This window comes from Cetorhinus maximus, chromosome 7 (genome assembly GCF_964194155.1).
Source record: "Cetorhinus maximus chromosome 7, sCetMax3.hap1.1, whole genome shotgun sequence".
Lineage (NCBI taxonomy): Eukaryota > Metazoa > Chordata > Chondrichthyes > Lamniformes > Cetorhinidae > Cetorhinus > Cetorhinus maximus.
The window spans coordinates 87,391,743-87,419,218 of NC_135885.1; the positions used below are offsets into that span (position 1 = coordinate 87,391,743).

At 46.4% G+C, this 27,476-nt stretch overlaps 1 protein-coding gene across 2 annotated transcripts in view; it reads right to left on the reverse strand.

The window, feature by feature from the left end:
* Nucleotides 1-217: 217 nt before the first annotated feature.
* LOC144682920 (short transient receptor potential channel 6-like) overlaps nucleotides 218-27,476 on the reverse strand; it is a 223,598-nt gene continuing 196,339 nt past the window's right edge. Inside the window, exons 11-12 of one of the 2 annotated variants that reach the window (XM_078545815.1) lie at nucleotides 4,499-4,574; nucleotides 218-589 (exon numbers count right to left, since the gene is read on the reverse strand). In XM_078545815.1, coding sequence (XP_078401941.1) covers nucleotides 465-589; nucleotides 4,499-4,574 — 201 coding nt within the window. In that variant the 3' untranslated portion in view covers nucleotides 218-464. The remainder of the gene's footprint in view (nucleotides 590-4,498; nucleotides 4,575-27,476) is intronic. The other variant, XM_078545816.1, reaches the window with a different exon arrangement.

The following is a 27,476-nucleotide window of genomic DNA, read 5'->3' on the forward strand; positions in this document are numbered from 1 at the left end:
ATCTGCTGCTTTGCATAATTCTCAGCACTTCTGGTTTCAAAACAGTTCCAACAGTGCAGAAATGCCCGACTTAATTAAAGGTAGCATCATAATATATCTTTCTCATCAAAATATAAGATAGCATAAAGAAGGTGCAAAGCAATCCAACTTCAAGCATTGTTATGAGATCCCCTTTATTGCAAGAAAACATATATTTTACACAAGTTTTCATTATATATAAACATTTTAATATAATGTGTACCTCAGTGTTTCCTGATAATATGATAAAACAGTACCTGATATTATACAAATTACTGTAGAACTACTGATTTGATTACGTACTCAATTCTTAGTGGAATGTTTGTGTCTAAAATTGCTTTTGGCATTATTGTAATAAACATGCAAAATCCATTGTTATAGTTAGCGATTTGGTAAGAGGTGTTGAAGATACTATGTCACTATGCTACGTTAGCCTTCTTATTGGATTATGCTCCCAATTTTTCTCCAAGTTTTCTGATTAATTCAGCAAGATCTTCTGTGTTTTGTGATTTCTCTTCAAGGAGTTCATATCGGAGACTGGATATATCTTGTTTGATTTCCTTGAGTTCACCTTGAAAATAATGAAGCAAACGAGTGAACAAAATACATTGATAAAGAAGAAATTTTGCATCAGAAATGATTTTGAATGGAAACTTTGGAATTAAGATAATAAAAAGACAAGATAAATACAATATTGAATAAAAATAACCTCAGTTCAGGCCTAAAATTCACAAATATGCACTCCAATTCTAAAAACAATACATTGATAACAGTTGTTCAATAAACTAACTGTACCCTGGTAACATAAAATAAGAGCAATTATAATAATATACAATCTGCTCAACCACCCTTTTAGACTAATCTATTAATTATTTTACCAGCTTGTCCTTTTTACTACTGTAAATACAATAAAATCAAGTCTAGCACCTATCAACTTTCCTCCTCCCAAAGGATATTGAAGTGGATATTGGTATTTACATTTTCTGCCATTTCTTTAAATATTTGATCAAGAATAAAGGAGATTTCTCCTCTCAAACTACTTGATGTGAAGAGTTCTGTTTTGTTTAATTTTTCAGCATCAATTTATTTCACTTAAAGTTTTGGGCAAATTTTATCCTCATCAAAGTGAAATATATTAGTGCTACATGGGGAATGAGATATTTTTCTTCACCAAGTATTGGCATTAAGTATTCCCAGGTCAGGAATAACACTATTATATGCAGAAAAACATCTCCCTATACTCTTCCCCATGTGTTCCTAAGTCCCAAACTACAAATAACACTCTTATCTACACCATTATGATGCTTTTCTACTTCTTTCACCAGCCATCCTTTTGACTTCCCTGGTGACTATTTTCTGTGGGCATTTCCACTTCTGAGTCAGAGGGGGAAAAGTTCAACCCTCACTCAGACAGCCCCGTACGTGGACTCTGGTAATCTTTAAATGTAGGGTTGGCTTCCAGCAGGGTGCTTGCATCAGGATAGAGTGACCACTTTCTCAGTGACAGTGTTCATGCTCTGAGTCAGTGTGGTTGGTCTGGGCCCCACTCCAGAGAGCCAGAGCACCAGCTCTGAACACTGGAACATCTTCCACTGTGGGTAGCTGCATCTGATACATGTGGGTGATGCCACCCCTCACCCAACACCACCCCCCACTGCCCCCCACCCCTCTGGATCATTGCATAAAGTAGATGGGGCTCTTTAGACTTGGATGCAGCTCACAAGTGAAAGTACCCCATATATTAAAGTCAACAAGGAAACCAACAGGAAGCTGCCTCAAGTATTCTTTCCTACTGAGAGACTCAACAATGTCATGTATGCAAACTTGAGTTAGGACCTTAGGAAGAACAGGGGGGATGAATAATAGACTGTTTAATTTATCTGCATCAGTAAATAGACTTCTCTTCCCAAGCTTTAGCTGGCCATTTCCTCAGATCTGCTCCTTCTCCACTGCTGTAACTTCATTTCATATGGTGGAAACCCCGTTTAAATGAACAATCTCAGTTTCTGTTGCACATTAGCTATGGCAACAAAACAAAATAAGCTCTGGGGAAATTTTCAGTCTTTGTCTTTTTTAGCAACAATACAAAGTGGGGAGGGGGGGGCAAAATTACGTTTCCAACTCAGCTAATCCAAATGTTGTGGAGTGGAAAAATATCAATTGGAGTGTCCTGAGGTTGGGGCTGAGTCAAATTGTTGACTTGGGCAACGATTCCTTAAAGTCTCTCCTGAAAGCCTACTACTTTGATCAAGCCTTTGGTCACCTTTCCTAATATCCCTTTAAGAGGCCCAGTGTAAAATGTTGCATCTTTACACTCCTTTGAAGGGCCTTGGGGTGGTTCACTATATTAAAGATGCTGTATAAATATAGGTAGTTGTTGTTGAGGAAACAGAGATTCCTACCTGTGCTATATTTGACTGGATAGCGTTTGATGGTAAAGTGAGGAGTTTTTTTTATATTCCATACCAAAATAGAATGCTTTTAGAAAATGGGGGTAGGATTTTGGATTTTGGCCAACATTGTGGTCTTGACATTGGGGTCAAATGGGGGTCACAGCCCCACACTGTGGGAGAAACAAACACTCAGCAGTGATTTTCCCCAAATTGGTCAATTAATGGCAAAATGGTGGGTTCACTAACCAATTAATTTAGAACGCTGTCTGGCTCTGAAGCAGGAGAGCCAATGGAGGCTCTCCAGCTTGGGAGGAGAAGCAGCTTGTAGTTCAGTTAAGAAACAGAGAGGGTGCCTCCACCTGAAGCTCCCTCTCTGAAACTTTAAAAAATTTTAAATTAAAAAAATGGTCTCAACTGCTAAGCTACCAGAATGGAGGAAGAAATGTGTCCTGAGGCCGCAGCTGTGGCCAGAGAGGTAAGGCCTGAAAGGCTGCCTGGAGCTCTGGCCCCTGGTCTGCCACCAAGAGGCTGTCACCAGGCAGCTGGTCTGTTCCCAGTGCCTTGACGGGGGACTGGAAAATTCTAGTCGGCTTCTGTTAATTGGCCCTACGTAGCCATTTCCCTACCTCAATTGGCTACAAGCCACTTGTGGGCAGGTAGCCCTTCTGTTGCTGATGCCAGCACTGGCAAAGTGGTCCATGGGCGGGTACAGTGCCAGCAAACCGGCATGCCAGCTGGCGGCATGAACTTTCACGCCCACCTGCCTCCATACCCAACTCCATCTGGGAGTGAAATTTGGCCCTGGGTCATGTAACGGGATAGCGTACTGTCCTTTCACTTCCAGGGCCTTGGTTTAATTTGAGCTTAGGCTAATGAACATTTGAACATACAAACAAGGAGCAGGAGTAGGCCATTCAGCCCCTCAAGACTGCTTCGCCATTTAATAAGATCATGGCTGATCTGATAGTAACTTCAAATCTGCATCCACCTACCGCCGATAACCTATCAACCCCTTGCTTACCAAGAATCTATCCATCTCTGCTTTAAAAATATTCAAAGACTCTGCTTCCACCACCTTTTCAGAAAGAGAGTTCCAGAGGCTCATGACCCTCTGAGTGAAAAAATTCACCACATCTCTGTTTTAAATGGGTGGCCCCTTATTTTTAAACAGCGACCCCACGTTCTGGATATTTCCACAAGAGGAAACATCCTCTCCACATTCACCGTGTCAAGACTCCTCAGGTCTTCTCACCCTGCTAATTCTAAAGGTCATGCACAAAATGAATTTGTGCAGCCTCACCCAGTGGGAGCAGATCGACAGCAGAGAATATCTCTTAATTCTGCTCTGACTCAGTCAACCAGCCTTCATCACTCAGGTAATTGATTTGGGAAATATAAAAGTCCTGCTGGTGCAGCAATTCTGTAATGTACAAGGTTTGTTATGGCAAAGCAATGGGAGCCTTGCTCTACATCTACTCATGCTGCACTTTACCTGACAATGCTTAATGCTGGTATTGTCTGTGGAAAAGTACTCCATTCTTTATTCAAAGATATCAAATAAGTACAAAACAAGACTGCAAAGAATTTTAGTATTAAATAGTGATAGAATGAACCCAGTTGAATCTTTGTCCTGCTTCCAATTGTCTACATTACTTTATTTTGGATAAATTAAGCCTGTGCTATTTCACCAGATGAGGGATGATGGGTTTCAGCAATGTTTCATGACTTAACTATAACAAGACATTTCCAAGCAAAAAAGGCACGAAGTGGGGCATGTTACTCAGAATGTCAAGTTTGTAAGACTTCTTTTTAGACTAACAGATCATAGGCTGCTATTGTGCAACAAGGTACTCTGGTTCATGTGTCCCACTTGGAATTTTTCACTTGGAAGATAATTGTTGAGTACAATACTAAAGAATTGTTGTTGCTATTTTAGTGAAAAACTGGAATGTTTTGAGCTGAATCTTTCCAGAATATAACAGCTTGCATTGAGAGGGATGTGTTGCCAAGATAAGCAGGAACTTTTAATGTATATGTATTAGGAACATATTATCCATTCCCATTATATGGTCATGCCTTTGACTTACCTTCATTGACTTCATCATTTTCCCTATCCATTTGTGCTTTCAATACATATCTCTTGATGAGACGTTTCATTATTTTCTGCAGATGACAATTAAGGAGCCCGTTACTAAACTGAACTGCTGCCACATACTACAAAAGATAAACTAATAGCATAGCATCAAAATCTTGCAGTTCATTGTTGTTAACAGACAAATACTCCAAATCAGATTCTAAATATTATATTTATAGTTTAGAAATTATATAAGTCAGTTTTTCTTCAGCAATCATATTTGTTACATCTGCTTTGGAGAACTAATAAAAAGAGATTGTATAATTCCAACTGCAGCTCCAGGTATGGTGAAAACCATCCCATGTATACCACAATCCAACGACTTTTCTAATTCAGGCAAACGGTGCAGGTATTAAAGGTTCATAGGGCCATATTTTCACTACTGAAGCACATAGCTCGAGTCAGGAAATTTCCTGACTTGGCAGACCCGCCTCCATTTAAAGGTCCCCGTTACACCCAATTTTCGTTCCTGGGAGGTGGGGGCAGGAAAGAGTCAGGCCCGCTGACACTGGAAGCAAATCGTAGGTGGCCACTGGGGTGGGTTAGTGCTGAAGCGAGCTGGTTAGAAGACCTGCCTTGGTTCTCTGGAACTTTGTCCCAGTTGTTTTAGAAGCTGTTAGGCCCTCCAGCCCTCATGCCCACTCACCACCCACCCTCTTCCCATGTCTCATCCATGCCCTTCATGTCTCCTCCATGGCACTTCATACCCCAATGCCACCTCCATAGCCACCCACACTGTATCCACTATGGGCAGACTTCAGGAGCTGCAAGGAGATGAAAAAAAATTCTAACAATCTAAAAGAACTCTCACTCATATGCACTTGAAACTGAAAAAACCCTCCCATTCATGAAACCCATTCAAAGGTTTTAAATCCCTTCAAGTGTTCAATCTGTTATAAAAACAAATAAAGTTTGATACAGTAACCACATTGTAGATACATTAAAAATCCTGTAATAGCCACTTTAAGCTGTCAATCAAAATGTGAACTCAGGCTAGGTATATTCCAACAAGGAGAAAAGGCAAGTGATCCAAAGCCAGGGCTCCCTGGATGATGAAGGGGATAGAGAATATGGTGAAACAAAAAATATGGCATATGATTCATGTCAGGTGAATTCTACAAGCGGGAAGGAGGCCAAATACAATAACTTGAGGGGGGTGTAAGACTGTCAAGGATAAAATGAGAATAGAAAGTCACTTATATAAAAGGGAACACAAAAATCTTCTAGCGGCATGTAAATAGTAAACGGGTAATAAGAGATGGAGTGGGTCCTATTAAGGACAAAGAGGGTGATACACATTTAGAGGTGCAAGGCAAGGCTAGAATACTTCATGATTTCTATGTATTGGTTTTATTAAGGAAGAGGTTGTTGACAAAATATCAGTAGAAGCAGAGATGGTAGAGGTAATAAATGGGGTGAAAACTGATAAACAGGATGTACTGAAAAGACTGGCTATACTTAGATTGGTAAGTCATCTGGTATGTTTTGAATCCCAGGTTGCTAAGGAATGTGGCTTTGGAGATAGCAGAAGAGCTTTCTGTAATCTTCCACACTTCCCTAGATACCAAGTTACCAGAGGATTGGAAAGTGGCGAATGTGACACCCTGATTCAAGAAAGGATGCAAGGACATTCCTAGAAACAACATACTAGGCAGCTTAAGATCAGTGGTGGTAAGGTTTTAGAAACAATAATCAAGGAAAGAATTAACAGCATTTGGAGAGGTTATTTAAGAACAGACAGCATAGATGTGTAAAATCACTTTTGATTAATTGAACTTTGATGAAGAAGCAACAGAGAAGGCTGATGAGGGGAATGTTGGCTATATAGATTTTAAGAATGTGTTTGACAAAATATCATACAAAAGGCTGCTTAACAAAATTGACGCTCTTTGAATAGGAGGGTCAATGTCAGCTTGGATAAAAAAACTACTTAAGGACAAAATAATAGGTGGAATTTCCATGCCCGCAGGCACTGGGCATGTTTGGTGGCATGAATGGGCAATACGAGGAGAAGGCCACGTGAAACCAGTTTGCAATTGTCCGCTCTGCCAGTCAACTGAGGGCCGCATTTCCCGACGTTGGGAACTTCATTGAAATATAACTGCATATCATAAGTCCAGCTCGCCGGAATTATCCCCCCATACTGGATCATCCGAGAACCATACCGACATGTTTCACAACTGAACATAAGCGGCGTGCACCTGGCGAGCTGTGCTTCACTTGAGGCTTTGAGGTTGTTTGCTTAGCTTGCTTTGGGCAGCACTCACGGTCATCAGCGCCAGGCTTCACAGGCAGCACCACATCACTTTTAAGGGGACTCACAAGCAGGTCTCTACTTACGAGACCAGCTGTAAGGCAGGGGTGGCTTTTCAATGGCTACAAGGCTAGGGCTTGCTTGGGGAAGGGGGAGAAGTGGCCTCAAGCAAGGGAAGAAGCTGCAGGGCTAGGGCATTACTGGGGAAGAGGGCTGCCCCAGGATGTGTGTGTGGGGACACATGTTGATCTGTGCAAGTGGCCTAAAGATAGCGCGGGCTGAGGATGCAGTCTCCAGAGGAGATGAGGCCAGATGGAGATGTGAGGGTGTGTGCATGAGAGACTGAGTGGTGATGTCCCTTGAGCTGGCAGTGAGTGAGATGCCAGTAAATGTGTGATGAGCTTGTGAGTGTGTGAGTTTAGAGTCATGAGACAGTTGCCTTACCCTGGTGATGCAGATGAGATAATTTATCCTCTTTCTGTATCGGATGGCGAACCTCTTCTGTGCAGCATTGACACTGACCACCTCTGCCACTGTCTCCCAAGCCGGAGTGGTGACACTGATGGGCCTCCTGCGGGCAGAGGTGGGGTAGAGGACATCGCAGTGGGCTCCAACAGTGTCCAGAGGTGTCCCAGGGATGCGTCATTGAATCGGAGCGCTGCAGTCTTCTTGGTTTTTGGGGCCATGTCTTCACCGGTGTCCTCCTGGGCTGGGAGTACTGAGAGGTGTGCATGCAGTTGCACTTTAAATATGTCGTGAGGAAACGGCGAGGTGACAGTGTGGCGGGCGAATCGGAGGCCAGCGAAATGGCATGTTTCCCGGGAATGCATGACTATTGAGGCAGGATTGGAATGATACGACATGAAAACCTGCCATTGCAGCCAGCGGGTGAAATGTCCTTTTTCCTACCCGCTACTGCACTTAGTGCAAATCTGGGATGATTCTGCCCAATGAATCATTGTAAATGGTTGTTATTCAGACTGGAGGATGGTAGACAGTAGTCTTCCCCAAAAATCAGTGCTAGAACGCTGCTTTTTTGATGTAGATATAAATGCCTTAGATATTGGAATACAGAGTAAAATTCCAAAATTTGCCAATGATATCAAACTTGGAGGTACGGAAAACAGTGAGGATGATAACGATTGACTGCATTAGAAGACGGATAGGCTAACATAAGTGACTGAGAAGTGTGAGGTAATGCATTATGGCAGAAAGCATAAGAAATATAGACTTAATGGTACAGTTCTAAAGAGTCTGCAGGGACCTGGGATTCATGAGCATAGAGCTTTGAAGATAGCAGAACATATTGAGAGAGTAGTTAGTAAAGCATAAGGGATTTAGGGTTTCAAAAATAGAGGTGTTGGGTGCTAAAGCAGAGTGGTTATGCTGAAATAAAAACAAAAAATGTGGGAAAAACTCAGCAAGTCTGGGAGTATCTGTGGATGAGTCCAATATGATTCTTCTTTGGAACTGAAGAGAGGTAGAAATGTGATTAGTTTTAAGGTGTTGAAATGGTGGGGGGGTGGGGGGTGGGCAGGGTTCAGGCTAAACAAAAGGGAAGGCCAAGGATAGGCTGGAGGGTGGGTGCAATTAAATACCAGAGATATAGAACTAAAGGCAAAGGAATTGGCAATGGTTGTAGTAAAGAAACAAAGCATAGGCCCAGAGTAGATGTTAATTGGAGAATAAAGGTCACCTCTATCTGAAAGCAAAAGCATGAAAATAAGATACAAACTGGCACTTGGGGGGAAAATAATTCAAAATGGAGGACAGAGTTCATGGTCTGAAGCTGTTGAATGTCAATGTTGAGTCTAGAAGGATGTAAAGTGCCTAACCGGAAGATGAGGTGCTGTTCCTCCAGCTTGCATGGGCATCACCGGAACATTGTAGCAGACAGAGTACAGAAATGTGAGCATGAGAGCAGGATGGTGAATTGAAATAGATAGCAACAGGAATGTCAGGGTCATGCTTGTGGACTGAGCAGAGGCATTCCACAAAGTGGTCACTCAGTCTGTGTTTGGTCTACCCAGTGCATGGGGAGACTGCATTGTGAGCAGTGAATACAGTAGACTAAACTGAAAGAAATATAAGTAAATCGCTGCTTCACCTGGAAAGAGTGTTTTGGAGTTTTACTCTGTTTGAAAGAGCTTGGACGGTGAGGAGGAAGGGGATAAAGGTGCAGGTGTTACACCTCCTGCAATTGCATGGGAAGGTGCCATGGGAAGTGGATGAGGTATTGAGAGTGATAGAGGAGTGGACCAGGGTATCACAGAGGGAACGGTCCTTTTAGAATGGTGACAGGCGAGAGAGGGAAAAATGTGTTTGGTGGTGATATTATGCTGGAGGTGGCTGAAATGGCAGAGATGACCCTTTGAATATGGAGGCTGGTGGGATAGAAAGTGAAGACAAGGGGGACCCTTTTGTGGTTCTGAGTGGGAGGGGAAGAGGTGAGGGCAGAATGGGTCAGACACGGTTGAGGGCCTTGTTAACCACAGTGGGCAGGAATCCTCCGTTCAGGAGGATGTTGGAAGCACCAATTCGGAAGAAACCGGGAGAATGGAATGGAGCTCTTCCAGGAAACAGGGTTGAGGAAAGTTATGCTGAACCTTTATAAAGCTCTGGTTAGGAAGGATAAGAGGATCTTTGAGAGGATGCAGAGGTGATTTACCAGATTGATTCCAGGGATGAGGGATTTAGCTACAAGGAGAAGCTGCGGTTGTTCTCCTAGCTTGGAACAAAGGAAGTTGAGGGAGATTTGACAGAGCTGTACAAGATTTAGACAAGTTTTAATAAGGTAGACAAAGAAAAGTTGTTCCCATTAGCTGATGGACAAGGACTAGGGGAGGCCGGTTTAAGATTTTGGGCAGGAGACACAGGGAGGGTGTGAGGAAAAACCCTTTTTATGCAGCAAGTGGTAATGACCCTTAACTCACTGCCTACGAGGGTGATGGAAATGGGGTTAATGAATGATTTCAAAAGGAAATTGGATGGTCACTTGAGGGAAATAAACTTGCAGGGTTACAATGATAGAATGGGAGAATGGGGTTGACTGGATTGCTCTTCAGGGAGTTGGCATGGACTTGATGGGCCAAATAGCCCTTCTGTGCCATTATGACTCTGACTCCATGACTCTATTCCAACTTTACCCATGAACAGCTGGGGATTTTTTTAAATAGCTTTTGAAATGCCAGTCTTGTACCAGCCATGGTTGGTGAGTATGGAAGTGGGAAGTGCCATTCGTTCGATGATGAGATGATAAAATGATGTCAGCATCATAATGACATCACTGGAGCTTGTTCAGGAGGTGCCCACCTGTTTTAGATGAGAGCCGCAGCCACCAGGATTAGTGTTCCCTGTAAAATCAGGCTGGCTGTAAAAGGAGCAATCAGTGAGCTCATCTTTAATTTTTTGCCACCCTTTATACAGCACTTTTGGGGAGGGGTTGGGTGTCGGGGATTATAAAATGATGAAAATTGCCCCAGTATCTTTTATCTCAGGTTTGTTTCCACCTACCTGCCTCGAAACACCAGACAGTCTAAAATCCCTGCTGCTGCGAGTGGCAAAGAAACCAACATGATGATGGACTCTGCTTATCACCTAAAGAAGTGGCATTAACCTGTCTCTCCAATGGCTGTGCTGCCTTTCAGGGAAGATTACTTGCCACTAAAGGCAACTAAGTTTTCTTGCTCAGGCAGAAGAAGTATCTGAAAAGCTGTACGGGTCTGCAAAGTGGTTTTCCGGTCACAAACCTGCACAACTTTTCCTGGCCACTGTTGGAAGTAGTGACCCCCAGTAAAAAGTCATTGTACCTTAATTTTCTGGGAAAAGCACCCCAGAAGCATCATTCCCAGCAATAAACGCAGTTGGAAAGCTTAGAAACCTGTGATGCCTGAAGATATTTGGGACTACCCTCAAGGGGATACAGGGCAAAATCATCCCAGATTTGCACTAAGGGCAATAGCGGGCGGGTAAAATGACGTTTTACTCATCGGCCGCAATGATGGCTTCTCACACCGTATCGTCCCAAACACGCCACATTGATTATGCATTCCCAGGAAACACGCTGTTTCCATGGCGGCGGGCTCTCATGCGCCGGCCACACCATCACCTCACCGCTTCATCACGCCGGGTGCCATATTTAAAGTCCAGCCACGCGTATACCTCTCAGTGCTTCCAGCCCACGCCTGTCGCAAAGAAGACATGGCCTTGAAAGGCATAAAGACTGCAGCTCCCAGGTTCAATGACCTGTCGTCTCTCAAGTGCCTTTTGGACACAGTGGAGTCTCGCCATGATGTCCTCTACCCCAGCTCTGGCTGCCGGGTGGGCAGCAACCTCACTAATCCAGCTGGGGGGTGGTGGCAGCGGGGGTCAGTGCCAATGCCCTGTAAAGGAAGACAGCCACCTAGTGCCGCTACAGGATGAATGGTCTCATCCATTCCACCAGGGTAACTCACTCTTCTCATCGCTCTCAACTCACACACTCACAAACCCATCACACATCCACAGGGATCTCATACCTTAAGGGACAATGCCACTAACTCTCACACATACACTCTAACATCTCCATCAGGCTCATACTCCCTCAAGTTCGTGTCCTCATCCTGTCCATGGCTCCGCTCAGCACACAAACATTCCATGCAGTGCCATGTGTCCTGCTCACACTCTCTCCATCTGTTTCCCTGTAGGGGAAGCTGGCTCAGATCAGCAGGAAGAGGTCCCAGGCTGGGGTTGGAGTGGCCCACATTAGGCCCCTCACTCACTTTGAGGAGCGTGCCATCACACTGACTGGTGGGGATGTGGGCCATTCCCGTGGTGACATTGAGGTCAGTGGCGAACACTCTCATGAGGATCTTGCACCACATCATCCCTCTCTCTCCTGTTTTTGACTCTGCTGTCATGCACTAATTATCTATACTTCAGTTCACAGGGAGCTCTACCAATCAACTGAAACCCTCAGCCAGCCAGTCCCTCAGCTCCATCCAGGTCCTCACCTCCAGCCAAGAGGACACCTCCTCCATGGAAGAGCTGGAAATAAGCAGCTTGGAAGGCCTGTCACAGTGTTTACCCACATCCTCCATCAGCGCAGAGACACACTCCTCAGTGGGGTCTAGATCTAGAGCAGGCTCGGGTTCACAATCAGGTGGTCACCGCACGGACACATGTCCACAGCAGCAGGAGGAGGCAGGTTTAGTTAAGCTCCCTGGCACTCGGAGGACTGGTGGGTATCAGGTATCTGTGAGATCTGAGTCAGATGACAAACCTCTAGATTTGGCCTTCCAATTCATCCTGGAGAATCAGCAGGAGGCAGGGGAACATCACACAGAGCTGTTGGAAGCCTTCAGCAGAATGGCACACGAGTTGGAGGAGTGCATCTGCCTGCTCTCTGATGAAATGGTGCCCACATGTGCGCGTATGGAGGTCTCCATGGGGAGGATGGTGGACGCTATGGAGACCCTGATGCAGCAGAACGCAGAGATGTGCGCAGACCTGCACTCCATTGCGGGAGCCATGGGTGAGCTCCTGCAGTGACAACGCGAGAGGGAAACGGGGCACCTCGACATCCCTCCAGGTGCTCCTTCCCATCAAGGAGTCAGAGAGGAGGAGTGGCAACTGGACACCCCTGGGTTATCCACTCAGGAATCTAATAGGCTGTCTGCTCCCTCCGAGTCCCCTTTGTCTGTGAGCCCCTCAACCTTGTCCTCTGTCACTGCAGAGGGAGCAGCTGGCCAACGAGTGATCCTGGAGGGAGAAGAGTGTGTGACAGGGCCTTTCGGAGCCTCGTGCAAGCACTCTCTCACACACGCGGAGCCTTCACATTTCACACTCATCTTAATGTCCTGAGCATTTTCAATGCTGCCAGCTGGGGTTTGCTTTTAGTTGTCCATCTGAGCTGACCTGCATCTCCACCCACCCACTGATCACACTCCCATGCAGCACCTGATCTCACCCACCACGACTGTCATTTCACTTTCAATTTGGACAGCATGGTCTGGATTCACTTTGCATGCGCAACTCCATCTTTTCCCCTCCCCAGTCACCCATTTCTTTTCCCCATCACAGTTGACCCCCTGGCATTACCTTCCACCTCTCCTCTGTGACCTACCAGCCACAAACATTTTCCTTTGGGGATGTCCAGGTGAACGTGCACGTTCCCTTCCTTCCCAAAAATCCCACCGCCATCCACATTCACCTCCCCGATGTCCTCCTTCCCACCTCAAGGGTCCATGTCTGCCTCCAAGTCCCCATCAACCACTCTTGCCGGCCCCTCTACCATCACCGTCGAGCCTTCACCCCACCGCCTCACTCTGCCCTCGGTCATTCTCACCATTCCCTCGTTCTACACCGACCCTCAGTTCACTCTCTAGGAGGGGGTCATGGACCAATCAGACCCCTCCCTTACACATTTACCTGGACATTCCCCTCTCCGGACCTCTTCACCTCCCAGAATCCCTTCCTCCCTCTGGAACCCTTCCCCCTCCCCCCCCAGAACCCTTCCTCACTATGGACCCCTTTCCCTCCACAACCACTTACCCCCTCTGGACTCCTTCCCCTCTGTTAGTCCTCCCACCCCTTGGACTCCCCCCTGCTTAGTTCTTCCCCTTCCTGACTCCCACAGACACCCTTACTTCTTCCACCACCCTTAGTCCTTCTCCCCTCCGACTCCTCCTCCAATCTTACCTCTTCCTCCAGCCTCACTTCTTCCCTCCAGCCTTACTCCTTCCCCTTCCCGACTCCTTCCTCCACCTTTACTCGCTCCCTTCTTTGTACTCCTTCCTCCTCCTGGACTCTGTCCTCTCTCCGTACTCCTTCCACCCCCCCTTACATCTACCTCCCCGGTTGCCATCTTCTCCCCCAATCACCCCCTTCTCCCCCTACTCCTTCCTCCCCTCCCAACATCACCCCCCCAGCACATTCATTCCCCCTACCAACCTCACCGCCCGACATCTCTTCCTCTCCCAGTTGATCCTGGACCTTCCTCTCCCACCCCCTCGACCATCATGCATTGTGTGCATCAACAGTGACTTTCCGACTTCTGTGAGCTGCTTCACAGCTGAGCCATGTCCATGAGAATCCATCCAGCATGCCATGGACATTCCTCCAGGATTCCGTTGCTGTCAGGACCAGCATTTTCTGCTCCTTGGATGTCTGTGAAGTGAGCAAGGCCCTGGTGCACATCACACTTGTCAAAACGTGTTCTGCACCGGTGTGTTTTCCCATCGGCATGGGCGGATGATCCATCGGATGGTGGGGGGGATCGAGTCCGGCAGGCTGGCCTTATGATGATAAGCTGATGTATTACAATGAGGTTCCCAGCGTCTGATGGCGGGGAACGCGGCCAGCCATTGGCGGACTGAGCGAACGATTGCAAACCGATATCATGACGTCGTGAAACCGATTCTTGGACTTCTCCCCATATTGTCCGCACATGTCACTGAACACGCCCGATACCAGCAGGCACAGAAAATCCCGGCCATAGACTGCCTCTACTTGCCGGATGAGATGCACCCAAGGATACATAGGAAAGTGAGAGCGGAAATTGCGGAGGCACTAGTGATAATCTTCCAGTCTTCCTTAGACACAGGGGAGGTGCCTGGGGACTAGAGAATTGCAAATGTTACGCCCTTGTTCAAAAAGGGGTGCAAGGATAATACCGGCAACTAGAGACCAGTCATTTTGACCTCAGTGGTAGTGAAATATCTGGAAACTATAATATGGGATAAAATCAATAGTCACCTAAACAAGTGCAGGATAATTAAGGAAAGTCAGCATGGATTCATTAAGGGAAAATCTTGTTTAACTAACTTGCTGGAGTTTTTTGAGGAAGTAACAGAGAAGGTTGATAAGGGAAATGCTGTTGATGTGGTATATTTGGATTTTCAAAAGGCATTTGATACGTGCCACACAACAGACTTGTGTGTAAAATTCTGGGTCATGGAATAAAAGGGAAAGTAGACACTTGGATAAGAAATTGGCTGAGTGACAGGACACTGAGAGTAGTGGTAAATGGTTGTTTTTCAGAGTGGAGGAAGGTTTGTAGTGGAGTTCCCCAGGGCTCAGTGTTAGGACCCTTGCTCTTCCTGATATATGTTAATGACCTAGACTGTGATGTGAGTTTCAAAATTTGCTGATGATACAAAGATTAGAAATGTTGTCAACTATGGTGGGGATAGTCTTGAATTTCAAAAGGACATAGGCATGTTGGTGGATTGGGCAGACAAGTGGCAGATGAAGTTCAATGCAGAGAAGTGTGAGGTGATTCATTTTGGAAGGAAAACTATGGTGAGGCAGTATTGAAAAAAAGAGAGCCTCTAAAGGAGGTGAAGGAACAGAGGGGCCTTGGTGTATACATACATAGGTCATTGAAGATGGCAGGGCATGTTGAGAGAGCAGCTAATAAATTATATAGTATCGTAGGCTTTATTAATAGGAGCATTGAGTACAAGAGTAAGGAGGTCATGTTGAACTTGTATAAGACACTGGTTAGGCCTCATCTGGAGTATTGCACCCAGTTTTGGGCACCATACTTGAGGAAGGATGTGAAGGCATTGGAGAAAGTACAGGAGGAGATTCACAAAAATGATTCCAGGGATAAAGAACTATAGCTACGGGGATAGATTGGAGAAGTTGGGACTGTTTTCCTTGGACATAAGAAGACTGAGAGGAGCCTTGATAGAAGTATTCAAGATCCTGAGGGGTAAATAGTGAGAAACTGTTGCCACTCAAGATTACATCAAGAACTAGAGGGCACAGATTCAAAATAATTGGCAAAAGGAGTAAATGTGATGTGAGGAAATATTTTTCACTCAGAGGGTGCTTGGGGTCTGGAACAAACTTCCTGAAAGGGTGGTGGAATGAGGGTTGATTGAGGTATTGAAAAGGGAATTGGATTGTTACCTGAAAAGAAATAATGTGCAAGGTTACAGGGGTAAGGCAGGGGAGTGAGACTAGGAGGAATGCTCTTTCAGAGAGCCAGTGCAGACTTGATGGGCTGAATGGCCTCTTTCTGCACTGTAAAGATACTGTGATACTATGATATTTGCAGTAGTTGCAGGTGTAGGGCACTAATTTAAATGATATGGAGGGGCTGGGGGGAGGATGTTCCTGGACCTCCTTCAACATTTTGCTCTTTGCGTGTTGTTGAAAATTAATTCTGAGGGACAGAAGTAGCCAAAAGGCCGCACACAGAGCAGGCACTGCTGCTGCTCTAGGCCTGGACTAGCAGCCAACATTCCTGGCCTCCTTTCAAATGCTGGGCCCTGCAATGGCTATTCAAATAACCTGAATTGTCATATTTGGGCACACTGAGGCCTGAACAGGTACAGGTCCAGTGGCCAGAGAGACACCACCAGGAATATTAGCCCATTGTTGCATTAGACCAAATGTGCACATTTTAATATAGGATTGGTATTGTAAAAACCACTTTACTATTTAAGAGAACCATCTCTACTGTTTGCAGAGTTATGATAGGTTTTGCATAACTGTTTTCTGAAGGAGGTCTGCAACATAAACGCACTATGACCACTCAACTAATTGCTCTTCCTTCATTTGAAACTGGTCAACAAAAATAGCCAATTCACATTTTAAAACCCAATAAAGTGAGCATTTTTGTTGCAATTTCTCAAGATAATATTATATAATAAAAGGTAACAACTTATTGGACAAGATTCAGCTTCAAAGTGAATAAAAGGGGAGAGCACAGGGAGGGTAACGCTTTCCTAAAAATGCATTTTATCCAGCGTTAAATAATAGATTTAAAAGGCTTTGAAGCTAACTACACTATAATTTTACAACATTCTGACGCAGTCTCAAAATCACATAATTGAAAAAAAATTTACAGCCTCTCTCATTTATTTTTCAATTCACACTTTAGAGGAAAGCCATGTCCACCTGGTTGGACAATTATAATTAAGATCATGGTAACCTAGCATGGTCACTTTGGAAAAAGGATTTGACAGACTTCTTATTACAGAGTGTGTTCTAATAGAATCAGTTGCACAATGTCCAGGACCTGTAATGTTCTGGAGCTCATGCTATTGATTTTGCAGATTAGATTGCACAACAGCGGTGGCCACAGAGAAAAAAACTGTGTTTGTTGAAAGTCGTGACTTTCATTTCTGGCTGCAGAACTTACCCAATGTCTGTAAAAGTGTGTAAAAGCCCAATGTATGCCAAACTGCACTATTGGCCTAGCAGGCAAGCTAAACGCTTACTCTGCTTCCAGTTACAAATGGTTCAAGGCCTCTATAATGGAAATGCTTACTGTTGGGATATTGTCCGACTACTCCAGAGGCAACAAACATCCCTCCTTTGTATTACAGTTCTAGCATCAAGAGCAAGGAGACACTTGATGTGATACTGTCTCAAATGTTCATGTACTAAATATTGTGGTTTTTGTGATTCAAATGAACATGGAAAGATGCATCTCACATCTTCCCAGAGGTGAGAACCAGAAGTATGGTTTTCCGACCATCCTCTGGACTAAGTTTAAAAAAATCTCTCCAGGTTTCCTAGCCAACAGCCTACATAGGAACATAGGAGCAGGAGTAGGCCATTCAGCCCATCAAGCCTGCTCCGCCATTCGATGTGATCATGGCTGATCATCCACTTCAATGCTTTTTCCTCACACTATCCCCATATCCCTTTATGTCATTGGTATTCAGAAATCTGTGAATCTCTGCTTTAAACATACTTAATGACTGAGCTTCCACAGCCCTCTTGGGTAGAGAATTCTAAACATGCACAACCCTCTGAGTAAAAAAATTCTCCTCATCTCAGTCCTAAGTGGCTTCCCCATTATTTTGAAATTGTGTCCCCTGGTTCTAGACTCCCCAAACAGGGGAAACATCTTACCTGCATCTACCCTGTCTATCCCTTTAAGCATTTTGTAGGTTTCAATGGGATCACCTCTTATTCTTCGAAACTCTAGAAAATACAGGCTCAGTTTCCCCAATCTCTCTTCATAGGTCAGTCCCGCCATCCCCGGTACAAGTCTGGTGAACCTTCATGCTGCTCCCTCTATGGCAATAATATCCTTCCTAAGGTAAGGGGATCTAAACTGCACACAGTACTCCAGGTGCGATCTAACAAGGTTTTATACAATTGAAGCAAGACTTCGCTACTCCTTTACTCAAATCCTCTTGCGATAAAGGCTAACATACCATTAGCCTTCCGAATTGCTTGCTGCACCTGCATGTTAGCTTTCAGTAACTTATTGACGAGGAGACCCATGTACCTTAGTACATCTACACTTTCTAATCACTTACCATTTAAGAAATGCCCTGCATATCTGTTTCTCTTACCAAAGCAGATAGCCTCACATTTTTTCACATTATATTCCAGCTGCCATGTTCTTGCTCACTTACTGAGTCTGTCCAAATCTCCTTCAAGCTGCTTTGCATCTTCCATACAACACACATGCCAACACAAGAATGGCCCGTTTATTCCTGCTCTCTGTTTTCTGTCTGTTAACCAATCCTTAATCCATGTCAGTATATTACCGCCTATCCTATATGCTTTAATTTTGCTAACCAACCTCCTGTGTAGGAGTTTATCAAGTGCCTTCTGAAAATCTAAGTACACTATGTCCACCAACTCCCCTTTATCAATTCCATTAGTAACATCCTCAAAAAACTCCAACAGGTTCGTCAAACATGATTTATAAATCCATGTTGACTATGCCCAATCAAATCATTATTATCCAAGTGTCCATTTATCACATCCTTTTGAATAGATTCTAGCATTTTCCCTACTACTGAAGTAAGGCTAATAGGTCTGTAGTTCCCTGTTTTCTCTCTCCCTCCCTTCTCAAACAGTGGGGTGACATTTGCTACCTTCCAATCTGCAGGAACCATTCCAGAATCTATAGAATTTTGGAAGATGATGACCAATGCATCCGCTTTCTCCAAAGTTACCTCTTTCAACACTCTGGGATGTAGAATATCAGCTCCAGAGGACTTATCAACCAGTAATTTCTCCAATACAACTTTCGTCCTAATACCAATATCCTTCAATTCCTTGTACTCCCTAGTCCCTCAGATTTCTAATTCTGGGAGATTTCCTGTATCTCCCTCAGTGAAGACAGACATAAAGTAATCACTCAGTTGTTCTGCCACTTCTCTATTCCCCATTTTAAATTCTCCTGATTCTGCCTGTAATGGACCCACATTTGTCTTAGCCAAATGTTTTCTTTCTGTGTACCTATAGAAGCTTTGACAGTCCATTTTTATGTTTTTTGCTAGTTTACATTCATATCTATTCTTCCTTTCTTTATCAGCTTCTTGGTGCCCCTTTGCTGTATTCTAAAATCCTCCCAATCCTCAGGTTTACTACTACTTCTGGCAACTTCTAATCTTATACAATCCTTAACCTCTTCTGTTGGCCTGCAGCACAAGCATATGACAGAGGAGCTGGTAAGCCCAGTGGTTGGGGGGAGAGAGGGGAAAGATCATGGACGAGGCAGTGAAGGGAAGGGATCACAGGGTGGGTAGAGTGCAGTCAGAAGGTGAGATGGTAGTTGCAGGGATGGAGGCAGGGGAACGATACCACATAGGATAGCGGAGGTCAATGGCAGTTGGCGATCAGAGAGAAATCGAGTGAGGGGTGTTCAGTGTTTACGAGGGGTCATGGGGGGAGATCATAAGTTTGGTATCATGGAGGTGGTGAGTTGGACAGACTTCAAGTGTTTTACAGTGTGGTTTCTTCGGCCAGGAGAAATATTCCCACTTGTCCTGGTTCACGAGCAGTTCTGTAAATGCACTTTATGCTTCCAACCATTCTTGCCTCCTTTTACCCAACAGCTGGGGGCAGGCTGTGGCATAGTGGTATTGTCATTGGACTGGTATTCCAGAGACCCAGGGTTGCTCTGGGGCACCTGGGTTCAAATCCCACCACAGCAGAATTCAATAAAAATCTGGAATTAAAAGTCTGATGATGACCATGAAACCATTGTCAATTGTTGCAAAAACCCATCTGGTTCACTAATGTCCTTTAGGGAAGGAAATCTGTCATCCTGACCTAGCCTACATGTGACTCCAAGCCTACAGCATCCACACCTGGATCATCTGGGCACAACAGCATGTATAAGGCATGTACTTGGCACACTGCACTTCAAGGGAAACTCAGAGATGAGTGCACACTAACATTGTGCAGCACTTGCAAGGGTCACCTGTTGGACCTCAAGGTTGAGGCACTGCACGTTCAGGCAAGTTGCTTTTTCCCGGCTGGCTGACAGTGCAGTGCCAGGGCAAGGGCTGCACTGCGGTTGTGGTGAGTTGGGGAGGGGGGTGTGGGGGCAGGGTGGAAGGAAGTAGCCATGCATTAGGGAAACCTTGTATAAAATGACCATTCCTCTTGGAGTTCAGTCTCTAGCTTATCTGCTCACTCAAGAACGCAGAGGCAGGAAAGTACTCCAGGGCTTTTCACCCCTCGGGCACAAACTAATGAGCATTTTAATGAACTGCAGAACAGTTGGATGACTGGGCATGTTGTACGATCTCCTTGCTAAAGCTGGCCATAGAGCAGCCACTGCTGGAGATGCTCACAGCCCCTTGCAAAGTCATCATCCCGATTTGGACCAGTCTCCCCCATGGTTGAAGCTAACAGTGCAGCCTTGCTGCAGAGCGGGTTAGGAGAATGCCTGCGCCTGAGCTAAGGGCACAGCATGGAGTCAATTGATGACGTGGAGTGGGACGGATTTGGTTGGGGTCTTGGGCAGCCATGCAGCGCACTAAACTCTGGCCATCCAAGAGGTGGCCTGCACTCTCTAAGGTGCATTAAGGGGCCTTCAGACTTAGAACACCCATGTGTCTCTCTCTTTCATCCTGCGGGAGGAGTACATCAAGAGCATGGAGCCTTGTGATCTAGCTGTATGCCTCGTGGCTTACAGAGAGCAGAGACGAAGAAGAGAGTGATGGAGGTGCCTGGCTGGGCAGAGGGAGGAGCAGCACCCTCAGGAAGAAGGGACGGCTGGGGTTCCTGCACATACTGAAAAGGAGCAGTGAGCCATCACTGGTTGGCATCTAGCTAGACCCAAGGTCTATAGACGCCGCCTTTCATTCCTGCAGATAACCAAGAACCAGTGTTGCCGAAGACTGTGTATGCCTAGGGAACTGGTTGGTCACACCTGCCGCCTGCTGCAGGGATTTGATGCCATGGGGACATGGAGGGCATCCACTGCCAGTGGCCAAGATAGTTACCTTGGCATTCAATTTCTTGGCCAGTGGCTCCATTTAAGGGCTCTATAGGTGACCTCTGTGGGGTATCGCAAGCCTCCAACCACAAATGCACCCATGAGTTCACGGATGCCATCTTCGTTGAGGCACACAACTTTATGCATTTCGCCCAGGGCCAGGAAAGCCAGTATGCAAGACCGCTTGGGATTTGCCCAGATCTCAGGTTTCCGACAGATGCAAGGTGCCATCGACTACACTCGCATTGGCACTCATATCTCCATGGCAACAAGCGGTCAACTACGTAAACCACAAGAGCTTCCACTCACTAAATATTCAGCTGGTGTGCGACCACCACAAACGCATCCTGCAGGATTGCACATGATTCCCAGGGAGTGTCCATGACTCCTACATTCTCAGTCAGTCTCAGATCCTTGACGTCTTCCAGGGTCCACAGAAGCTGCAGGGTTGGCTTTTCAGGGACAAGGGCTACCCGCAGAGGACGTGGCTGACGACACCCGTACGGCCGCCTCAGACTGCAGCAGAGAGAAGGTTTAACGAGATTCATGCTGCAACTCGCAACTTGGTGGAGCAAACTATCAGGATGCTGAAAGTGAGGTTCCGGTGTCTGGATCGGTGTGGTAGAGCCCTGCAATATAGTCCACAGAGGGTGTCATGTATCATCGTCACCTGCTGTGCCTTTTACAACTTGGCGCTACAATGGAGAAAGGAGCTGGCTGAGGAGGAGATGGGCTGCAGGTCACCTCTGATGAGGAGGACGTCAATGGGGATGAGGTCCTTGAAGGGGAGGATGATGGTGATGAGGCCCTTGCACTGGTCAGACAAGACAGGTGCGCTCAGGAGGCCCTCATAACTGCTAGATTCGTGGGGGATGATGACAACATATGGTGAGGAGACCCCATAGACCCTCACATTACATCTGTGAATGTTTGACTCCAGTCTGGCTGATGGCGGCGCACATACACTCTGTGATAAGCTCCTATCATGGAGACACAGTGGAGGCCCTAATAGTTGCTTGATTCCAGGAGGATGATGAGGACATGCACTGAGGACACTCCATAGAGCACATAGCCCCGGAGAATGTTTGATTCCTGTCTAGCTGAGGGCAGCTCGCTTGTGCTCTGTGATCAGTGTCATATCATGGAGACACAGCCATGAAACTTTAAATGCACCTGATCCTTTGTCAGCCTTCAGCACCTGAGCACTTCAGGAGCACAGTGTCACTGGTCACAGATACTGAAGAGATGGGAGCCAGCCCCACCTTAAAGGTGCTGAGAGCATATAGAGAGAATGATGGAACTCTGTGACGCCTGCCCACGACATTCTGACAGCAATGACCAGCACCGTCGAAGTGCAGGCATCAGTAATGTTTCCAGTGAGCATGAAGCTGGACCATCACTTTGGTGTGAAGGCTGCACAAAGCACAGGGAAGAGGCCCTGGACTGTGACACCTGCCTTTATCTTGTGTAGGAACCAAGGTTTCACATCTGAGTGACACAAAGACTGTTCACCAGAACAAGGAGCCATAGACAAGGAGACATTATTGGGAGTTTATTTACAATGGTGAACATTATGTACAAGTGATTAACATCCATTCCAAGGCTGTGCACCTACATTTTCTTAACCTTTGTGGTTCCTTGCAGGCATTGCCCATCTTTTACCAGGACCTGATCAAAGTCTGGAACATGGTCGCATTGCGACACAGCTCTCCCCTGTCAGGAGTAGCGGCTATCATCAGCGAGCCGCCAGTCATGAATCCGCCCCTCCCCCCTTTTCAGTGGCTGGCGGAGAGGAGAGCTGTGGCTGCTGGGGTGACCTGGATTGGGGACGTGCTGGGTGGCAAAGGAGTGGGCTGGATGCTTCCACAGGAGTTGGTGCATCGCATGCCCGTGGACATCCGGCTCATGGCCAATGCCATTCAAGACCTGAGGACGGTCATGCTCGGACCCAAAGTCATACTGGGCCTCGAGGTGGCGCAGGTGCGTGGTGGTCTTCCGTCTGAGCGTAGCCCTGTTCGGATGGAATTCCACATTGGCCACAAGCCCCGAACCCTCCCTCGGGTGCCGGCGCTCCGCAATATGAGTCGCCTCGCGGAAATGTCCTCCGTGTTATTTAGCACCGCGCAGAGGAGTTTTCTATACGGGCTGCTGCTGCACACCCTTCACTCCCTTGCCCTCGCTCGCCGCCTGGACACGCCCTGGCGTGCCTTGTTGCCTCTGGTGGCGGAGGTCCCCGTTGGGGGGCCCTCTACTGAGGTGTCCTCCCGCTTTCCATTGGGGACCTAGGGTGGAGGGTGTTGTATGCAGCAGTCCCCTATAATCATTGAATGTATCGGTTCACGGACTCCCAAGATACCTGCCCTTTTTGCAGTCTTGTGGAGTACATGGACCACGTTTATGTTAATTGTTGCAGGCTGCACTACCTTTTCAGTTATTTAAAGAACCTTTTATTACTGTTTTGTTTGCACTTCAGTCCCACGCTCCTGATCTACGGACACCCAGTGCGGAGGGGGGCCGGGGGGGAGGAGGACCTCCTTGTTAACCTGCTCCTGGGTCTGGCCAAGTTGGCCATTAACAGGTCCAGGCAGCAGACGATTGAGGGCGCTGTCCGACCCGACTGTGTACCCCTTTTCCGCGGCTACGTTCGTGGCCGGGTGTCCCTGGAGAGGGAGCACACGGTGTCTGCCGGCACTGTCGGGCCTTCCATGCCCGATGGGCACCATGGAGGCTGGGGTGCTTTATCGACCCTCTTAATCACATTGTTGTTTGTAGGTTTTCTTTAAACTTTGCCTTTGGTTTTTTCAGCTACCCTAATTTAGGGGCTACGTTTATTTTGTCCTTCATTTTGTTATTTTAGTTTATTTGGTTGACTCCAAAAGAGCTCCATCTTCCTAATCATCCTAACCCTGCCGCTACATCTTGATGCTCCCCGGACATCCACAGTGGAGGTGGAGACAGCCAGCTGACTGCTACACCCTGGCAGTAATGAGCTTGATGGGCGTCCTATGAGGGTTGAGACCTGGAGGGCCCCGGCCTACTTCTGGAGTCCTGCTGTGTAACAGTGGCTCCCTCCATGGCCTGCAGAGCTGGAGCTGCTGGGGTCATGGGAAGAGGAGATTCAGATGGGCCGGACACTCCCGGAGTCACCTGGGCAGATGGCCCTGGGGTGTGCACCTGCTGATCCTCCTCTCTACGGGTGCCCGAGGGTCCCTGGCTGATTCTTTGAGGAGAAGGGGTAGCTGGAGTAAAATCAAACTGCCTCACACCACTCTCGTGTTAACACTGTTGGAGGCCAGCTATGACATCAGCGATGGGGTTGAGCCCACGCAGGCAATGCAGGACCGCTGTCCTGGACCAAGGTCTCCATGGCGGCTGCCATTCTACTGGTGTTGACCTCGGTGCGTTGACATGCCGGCATTATCACCTCAGACTGAAGGCAGACAGACTCCTCCATCGTGCCTTGAAATCTGAGGAGTGCAGTGGACATCCTTTCCTGATGTTTCCAAGCTTGCCTTTGCAGCTCCAGCAACTGCTTTATGATTGAGTCTAGAGGCTCGTCATCTGACTTGGATACAGCAGATTTCTGGCATCTAGCAGTCTCCAAGTGCCGGAAATCTTGGAAGTCCCTGTCTCTGCCTGATGTGGATCAGACAGTATGATGTACTCACCAGATTGTGACCCCAAGGCTACTCTAGAACTAGGTCCCACCGAAGTGTGTGTCTCTCTGTGCTGGTGGAGGGTGTGGGTGAGCGCTGTGACAAGTCTTCAATGAAGGTGTCTTCAGATTGTTTGTCCGAGGTATTTTCGTGGCATGACTGGAGGCCCTGGGTGTTGGACTCCCTCGGCTGTTCCCCAAATGTGCCTGCGAAAGCAAGGGGAGATAATTAGTGCATGGCAGTGGCCTGTGAAACTGGACACATCACTCACAGCACGGTTGTCTGATGGATGTTACACTGCTGGATCTTCACTTGGTAGAGCAGCGCTGGCCTCACCATCAGCACAGAAGCATAGAATGGTCCAGATCCTCGCTGGCCAGCTGGATGACTCTACTTTCAAAGTCCATGAGGACCTTGATTTCAGGCTTTCCTCCACTGGTCTGTGACCTCTCCCTATTGTTGTGTGCCAGCTTGACCTTCATGAACACAGATGGAGAGAGTATAAGCAGGATGCCTACCAGTCCAGATGATAAGTATGCCTGGCATGTGTGGGTGGTGAGTGGTCCCATGAATGGGATGAGGACAATGAAGGTGGGTGTGAGAGAGACTCAATGGTGATGTTCCATGAACCAGCAGTGAGTGCAATCCCTGGGGTGTGTGATGGGTTTGTGAATGTGTGAGCTGAATGTAATGACTTACTCTGGCAGATTGGATGAGATCGTTCATCCTCTTTTGGTACTGGGTAGTTGTCCTCTTTTGCAGGGCGTTGGCACTGACCACCGCTGCCACTGCCTCCCAAGCAGCTGGATTGATGATGTTGCTGCCCCCCCCACCACCGCCCCCACCCCCCTCCCCCTCCCCCCACAGCCAGAGCGGAGGTAGAGGACATCTTGGTGGGCCTCCATAGTGTCCAAAAGGCATTCCAGGGATGCATCACTAAATTGGGGAGGGGCTGCAGTCTTCTTGCCTTTCAGGGCCATGTCTTCTGTGCAGGAATCCTGGGCTGGAAGTACTGAGAGGTATGCGCGTGGCTGCATTTTAAATATAGCGCCTTGCGTGAGGAAGCAGCGAGGTGACGGCATGGTGGGTGGATCGGAAGCCGCCCGCCATTGAAATAGTGTGTTTCCTGGGAATTCATGATTAATAAGGTGGGATTGGAACAATATGACACGAAAAGCCACCATTGTGGCCAGCGGGTAAAACATTCTTTTTCCTGTGCGCTACCACACTCAGTGAAAATCTGGGACGATTCCACCCTATGATTACAATAATGACTAAACTTCAAAATAAACAAATTGGCTGTAAAGCAATTTGCGATATCCTGATGTCTTGTGAGGTGCTATATGAATGCAAATTCTCTCTTCTTTCTTCTTCCCTTCTTTCTCTTCAGACAGGCTGAATTAATTCCTCTTGTAGTAGGGTTGAATTGGATTATAAAGAAAATGCATATTTTTATTTGTGTATATAAAAATGAATAAACAAATCTATAAAAAAATATAATCAAAAAGAAGTTTGGGAATGTTATGTCTCAAATGTAAGGACAATGCTTAGCACAGCTCCCTTGCTATTAAATATGCAAATATTTATCTGGAAGGCAATGGCGTAGTGGTATTGTTGCTGGACTAGTAATCCAGAGATCCAGGACCCAGGAGAATGCTCTGGGGACTTGGGTTTGTATCCTGCCATGGTGGATAGTAGAATTTGAGTTCAATAAAAATCTGGAATTAAAAGTCTTATGATGACCATGAAGCCATTGCTGATTGTTGTAAAAACCCATCTGGTTCTCTAATGTCCTTTAGGGAAGGAAATCTGTTGTCCTTACCTGGTCTGGCCTACATGTGACTCCAGACCCACAGCAATGTGGTTGACTCTTAAATACCCTCTGAACAAGGGCATTTAGGGATGGGCAATAAATGCTTGCCTAGCCAGTGAACCCCACATCCCATGAACAAATTTTAAAAAATAGTTTTAATGAATATATACCTTTGATTCTATCAGACAAAAGATGGCACTATCTGCACCAAGTGTTCGGAGAATGATCATACAATTGTAAATTGTAAAGAATAAGACCATTTAAATATTTATAAAACAGCTTACATAAAATTAAGAGAGTAAGTTAGACAAGGGATGGTCTTGGTCTGCACCTCATGCAGACAAATTTCCAATTTGAATAGTAGGAATGTGCTCTTCCAAGGGGTGGTTAATTGAGACAATTATTTTAGAAGAGGTGCTGACTATAAGCATTGTTGTGATTTAAGTTGTTTTTTAGTAACATAACCAGTCAGGAAATGCTGCCACTTGTCGATGATGCGCTGATTTTTTTTAAAGTGCCGAAAAATACAGGGAGAGATCCTGATTTTTTTTCACAGCACGCAATGTGGGCCTGAATTTTCCGCTTGTCAGGCCCGCGCGATCGGTGAACCTGGGAGCAGAGGGGAAAGAGGCTCCAACCCCGATCGGCCCCCTACCATGATTTCACGCTGACTGGCCAATTAATGATCAGCCAGCGTGAAACGCGCGCTGAGAAAGGCTCAGCACAGCCGGTGGGGGCGGGATGAGGGCAAGCGCCGACGTCATCACGAGTGCTGGTGAGCACTTCCAGTGAGCTCCCTGAAGGCAGACAGCTACCTCAGGGAGCTGTAGACCACCACAGAATAAAGGAAATAGCAAAAATGTTGCAAATATGTCCATGCGGCACAATCAAGCACCGGAAAGCATACCTCATAAAAAAAGTCCCCAGTTTTCTCTTTTTACTTTATTTCACCACGGAGATTTCATCCCGCCTTGGATCAAGGTTTGAGCAAAAATGTAAAGGCTGATTCACAACAAGTTA